This window comes from Patagioenas fasciata, chromosome 4, assembly GCF_037038585.1.
Source record: "Patagioenas fasciata isolate bPatFas1 chromosome 4, bPatFas1.hap1, whole genome shotgun sequence".
Taxonomy (NCBI): domain Eukaryota; kingdom Metazoa; phylum Chordata; class Aves; order Columbiformes; family Columbidae; genus Patagioenas; species Patagioenas fasciata.
The window spans coordinates 73,634,130-73,640,129 of NC_092523.1; the positions used below are offsets into that span (position 1 = coordinate 73,634,130).

Sequence of the window (6,000 nt, forward strand, 5' to 3'; positions counted from 1 at the left end):
AGAGTTGTTCCAGCTTTAAGGCTCTCTCAAAGTTATTATTTTGGCACATTTATGGCTTTTTTTTCTCACAATGATTTGAAGTGATGACTTATAGATTTAAAGTGTCCACTCAACTTTCTTCATTTTCTCATTTTGTTTTCAAGTATATTCGGTGCTGTTCGAACTGGTGCTTATATGCTGTACATTTTGATGACCAAAGGCCTGAAGCAGTCAGTGTGTGACCAGAGTTTTTACATTGGACCTGTCAGCAAATTCTGGGCATATGCATTTGTGCTAAGCAAAGCACCTGAACTAGGTGAGTACCCTCTGTCCCTTTCTCTCCCTATGCATATTTAGAGCAAAAATGTCTGTGCAGGAAGCACAAGAAGGGTCTCAGTGCAGCTGAAACCTCATTTTAGCCTTAGAAAAAGTGGGAAAACAGAACCAGCCACAAACTCTCCATGTTTTAGTCTCTAGAGATTAAGTCCAACTTGGCTGAAGTTAGAGCCATGTGCAGTTGAGTAAGACCATTCCCAGCCCAGGAATAAACTGTAGTGATTATACACAGCAGGGCAGTCAAGAGGTAAGCGCAGTCTGGTCCACACCTCTTCCTTAGCTACTCCTAGGCAAATACTAGTAGTGTAATTGATAGTCGCTCACCCCGCGGGTACAGAAGTGAAGGATGGGCTACAGCAGCTGTGTCAGCAAGAAGGTTTGAGGCAGGTTCTGCCTGCATTCTGCAGCATTCCTCCTTAAATACACGTGTAGGCGTACAATTACGAACAGTAACGTGCTGCCTCCCTAAACATTGAAAGCTGTGGCTGTCTGCTTCCTCTAAATAGAAACCAATTTCCCATAATATGCCTAGCTTTTCCAGTCCTGATTCTTAAAAATGCCTGTCTCTCCAGCAATTTTTTTGGTAAGTGTACTTAGGATATACATTCCAAAGCCAACTTAATAGCCAGTCTGCATGTGTTCTCATCCTGTGGTTTATTAGTGTAAGAAAGGTTGTTTTAATGGAAATGAGAGGGCAGTGATTTAACAACCCTCCAGCTTTCATTTTGGAGAATGCCCTTACTACAACCTCAAAGGGCTGCAGCACTCACTGTGTTTGGGTGTAGAGCAAAAATAAGTCTTTACCTTTCAGCAAAGAATTTGATTCAGCAAATTACAGGACAGCAATTCATCACCATAAAAACCAGAAAGAGACAGACACCAGTTGCCTTGCTTTGTCAGGATCCCTTGGTTTCCTGCTGCTAAAATTACTGCAAAACCACAGAAATATAGTTGTTGAATCTGGAAAACATCAGCTAGAACTGCACAGCAGCAATAAATTGAACATATGATTACTTATGAAAATGTGAGTCAACATCTTGCAGCTAATGAAGTAAATGTTAGCGTTATGGCTTACTACAGACCTTGGGCAGACAGTGCAATTTTAGTTCTCCTCATCACTAATATTCATGATTTGGATATCCTGGGGTACATGTACATGGAAATAAGTCCCCAGATTCAAATATCGACGTTCTTTTTGGAAACAGACTGTGTCTATAACAGTAGAAAACAAGTAGCATACATACATACATATATCTAATTTAGATGCTGAGTACAATCGTGAGAAGCAGAAGAAAGGAAAAAATAAGAAAGATGAATTAAATTTACTTCTCTACAATAGCAACATGAATTTGCAGGAGTGGATGTGCATTTCAACGTAAACAAAATTTCTTTCTAGAAGCCTTTTTTTCTGGCAATTACAAACCTTTCAGTATTGCAGGCTGCATATGCAAAAGCTTTATGCATAGTATGCATAAAAGGCTCTGCTGAGTTTAACTAGGTTCAGTTTCCAGGTAGGCATTTGAATTGGATGACACGGTGCTGCTTCCTCTTTGGGTTTTCTGCTCTCTGTTGAGCTGTGTTTCTCTTTTAGTCCCAGAATATAGTGGACACTCTCACAGTCAGAAATGATACATGTACATCCACCTACCTCACCTCAGGCTTTAATGGATTATGTTTACAGCAAAGGGCTACCAAGTAAACCCATTGAATTTTCAGGTTATCCACACATCCAAAGATTGCATAGAGATTAGAAGCCAAGCTGACTCTCAGATCAGACAGGCTCTCAAATGTAGAGTGGTTTTTCATGTTCCAAACCAGTGTATACTGCAGCAGCAACAAAGGGAAGAGAGCACTGCAATAATTATGGAATTGTTCAATATGTTTCTCATTCCCCCCCCTCCATTTTTTTTCCTTTTTGTTTTGTTTTGTTACAGGTGATACAATATTCATTATTCTTAGGAAACAGAAGCTCATCTTCTTACACTGGTACCACCACATTACTGTGTTACTTTATTCGTGGTATTCCTACAAGGACATGGTGGCTGGCGGTGGCTGGTTCATGACCATGAACTACGGAGTACACGCCGTTATGTACTCTTACTATGCCTTGCGGGCTGCTGGCTTCAGAGTTTCACGCAAGTTTGCCATGTTCATCACCTTGTCGCAGATCACTCAGATGTTGATCGGTTGCGTGATCAATTACCTGGTCTTCTCCTGGATGCAGCAGGGCCAGTGCCATTCCCACGTGCAGAACATCATCTGGTCCTCTCTCATGTACCTCAGCTACTTTGTGCTCTTCTGCCATTTTTTCTTTGAGGCCTATATCGGCAAAACCAGAAAAGAAAGGAAGGTTGACTAGTGGTAGAAACGAGACAGAAGCCATAGCTCAGGGTCATCAAGAAAAACAAAATTATAAGAAAAGAAAATGGCACAAGGAAAAACTTATATGTATGGTGCAGCTAAAACTTGGCAGCTTAGGGAAAGTTAGCTTGGTTTAACCCGGTAAGTTTATGATCCTATCATGGTGAGGACTCACTGAATTCTACTCTATCTCAAAGGACTGCTGATGAAAGACAACTTCCTTCTTGTACCTGTCTGCTCTAGAAAAGAAAGGAGAAAAGAAAGAAGAGGAAAAAGAAAAGAAAGAAAAAGAGAAGAGAAGACAAAAGGAATAATGTTGAGGGGGATAAAAAGTACATTAAATAAGCAGTGTGTTTCCCCAGGGTGGAGGAAAAACTTCTATTTAAACAACAACAACAACAACAAAGTTTCTAAATATTTTCTAATAGTTTTCAGTGTTAAACTTGAACAAAACAAAGCAGAGAGGTGACAAAACAATCTATGATAACCATAGGATTGCAAAATTAAATTGTTTTCCATAAAAGGCTCATACCTTTAGCCAAAATGAAGCCCAAAAGGATGTTTCCTGCACGGAAAGTAGCTGAACTCCACACTGTGGTCATGAATGGAAAGGAGAAGAGCTGATTCCTCTGCTGTGTGCTCTGCCGGGGGAGCAGATCTGGGACGCAGTCACCTCCCTCAGAAGGCAGGAAGGAGCAAGACTTTTACAAGAGCTTAATGTGAAAAGATGCACTGTTGCAATACATATCTCAGAGAGTGCATTTTCCAAGTGCATTTTTCAGTTAAAGGCAAGGAATTTCTGCAGCAGGATAAGTCATCAATCAATATTTGCTAAATTACCAGGGCTAATAGCAGAGGGATGTTCATGAAGGAGAGGGATACAACTCCCCTCACGTGATTTTTAGGAAATTACCTGTTAATTTTACCCACAGCGAGACTGAATTAAATAGGGGAAATCAGAAGAAATCCTAGTTGGTGAGAAGAGGGTGATGTATCTGCCCACTGTTTTCAGAACAGAGCCCTGTGGTACAACACGTATTCTGTATTTTTGTGCACCCAGGGATACCCGCCTGGGTGGGAAGAGGTGGCAGGACTGCACCACATTGGGTAACACTGTGCTTCTGCATCTGCCCCCGGGCAGTGCAAAGATGTTCAAAGTGCCCTCCTCTGGTCATGTGGAGATACTACTACAAAACATACTTGGAATAGGTTTTTCTTGGGATTTGCGTAGAAAAGAAAAAGTAGTCTAAAAGGAGTAATTTTGCTGCAACAGCTTAACTCTAAAGTCCAGAGAGATTTATCCTTCATTAAATACCTATCTTTCTCTCTCTCTGCAGAATCTGTACTGTAACATCAGACTGACCACTTAGGAAGACACTCTTTCTTCTCTGAAGTCAGCTACAGATATAAGGAGAAATGTATTTCACTCTGAACCTTAGAGAGTTAGTTGAGAACAGCCATATTCTTTCAAAGACAAGTAGATCGCATTATCTGTGCTATTCCAGTCCTTACGAAGCCAAATAAAATGTGTAAGAGTTCCTAGTATTTCAAAGACGCAAGTATGTAAACTTGATGTTAAATGTGTTAATGTAGTATTCTAAATTGTATCAGTTAGGTAGTTTAACTAATCAATTAGAAGAACTAGATCAACAAAATAGGGACTGCTGTTCTGCATAGGATATACACACACCTATAACTACACCCATATACACATTCTGTGAATTGTCAACAAGAAAAAAAAAAAGCCCAGCGGCAGAGAATCACGTTTCCTGGCTAATGCAAAAGATTGTCATTAACTTTCTTGCTTTAATTTGAATTTGTACAGTACAAAGGGTTTTTTTTAATGATTATTTTTAGCTTTAATTGTGCTGTCATTCATGAAACAGCTGCTTTAGTATCCTGTTAAGAGATGACAAGGGCTTTTGGTGTCTCATTATATACAAAAGAAAAGCAAATAAAGTTACATTCCATGTTATGTGAATGGTCTTACAAATCAAAAAGCCTTTGCAGGCTAAAATCATAATTATAACAAGCAGAAAATGAGTTTACATTTGTGTTATTTAAGTTATTGATGTGCTGACATTTTATGGTACACAACAAATAGCAAAATGTGATATGCAGTAATGAAGCTATGATACTCATTAATAGGACTACTGTATACGTGGAAATATTAGACAAAACCAATTAAATGTGTAAACCATTTTGTTATACAGCTTGGGAGCAGATAATTATAATGCTGAATAAGCCTTTTTCCTCATGCATAATTTTTCCCTGGCTAAGAAGCAGGTTCAGAAGACCAGTTAAGAATGGAAAAGGCAAAATTAGAGTTGACTGTGATTAGATGAAAGCTTTTGTAGAAGCCACCATTGTGCCATTTAGACCCCGAGTCCTGTTCAAATAAAGCAAGAGGGGGTGGACATGGTCTGGTGTCTGGAGCTGGAGCAGAAATCTTGGACCCTGTGAAGTCAGTGGAGGCTTTTCTATGCGTAGGACAGACTCAGTGTGCCAGTCTTTTGTCTGAGCAGAGGGGCAGGAGCCGCACACATCTCCTGCTAATGTGGGGCTTATAGCTAAAAAAGCTCCATAAAATTTATCATTAAGAAGTGACGCCACAGCAGGACAAAGACTTGCAGCCTAGGTTAGAACACAGGCAGAAAACAGGGTGGGTTGCAAACACACTTCTGTGTTCCATACATTGTTTTGCTCGGTTACAGAAGAGAAAAAAACCCACAGCTGTGCATGCTGGATGGCAACGCTGGCAATGCCGACACTGACTTCAGCAGAGCAAGAATTTCACCCACTCTGACCCAGTCCTCCCAAAGCCCTCACAGGTGCCCCTTCCCTATTCCCAGTGCCCAGTCCCCACCGTGCCCGCTGCCCCATCAGGGAGGGACACCGTCCTGACCTCCCGGAGGTGGCTTCACCGCAGGAACCCTCCTGAGCAGTGCAGGGATACCTTGGGCGTGCAGGGGGAACCAGCATCCAATTCATCGGGCATCCTGGCGGGTGACTAGGCTGCAGGCAAGCGTAGGTGTGGGGAAGGGGCAGCAAGATCAGACATATAAGGGACGGTGGTAAATTAGGGTACATCAGCCGTCACCCTGGGAATTGGCTGTCACGCTGCCATTTGCTTCAGGAGATGACACATCACACATGCATTTACATAGGTCCTATAGCCCTCTCCTACTGTACCACTGGACTTTTCCTCTGAGGTTTTCCACAGCAGTCAAATGTGGTAACTGGCATTAAAGAAATAGAGGATAAGACCAAAACCAACATATGCACTGTTCTTTTTTTTTTCCATTAACAAGCTCATGCACGATA

The 6,000-nt window shown here is 41.3% G+C and overlaps 1 protein-coding gene across 6 annotated transcripts in view; it reads left to right on the forward strand.

Moving 5' to 3' along the window:
* The window catches only part of ELOVL6 (ELOVL fatty acid elongase 6), a 94,076-nt gene extending 89,143 nt beyond the window's left edge, over positions 1-4,933 (forward strand). For all 6 annotated transcript variants that reach the window (XM_071808196.1, XM_065837222.2, XM_071808197.1 and 3 more), the window contains 2 exons: positions 144-295; positions 2,250-4,933. In XM_071808196.1, the coding sequence (XP_071664297.1) occupies positions 144-295; positions 2,250-2,674 (577 nt within the window). In that variant the 3' untranslated portion in view covers positions 2,675-4,933. The remainder of the gene's footprint in view (positions 1-143; positions 296-2,249) is intronic.
* The last annotated feature ends 1,067 nt before the right edge of the window (positions 4,934-6,000 follow it).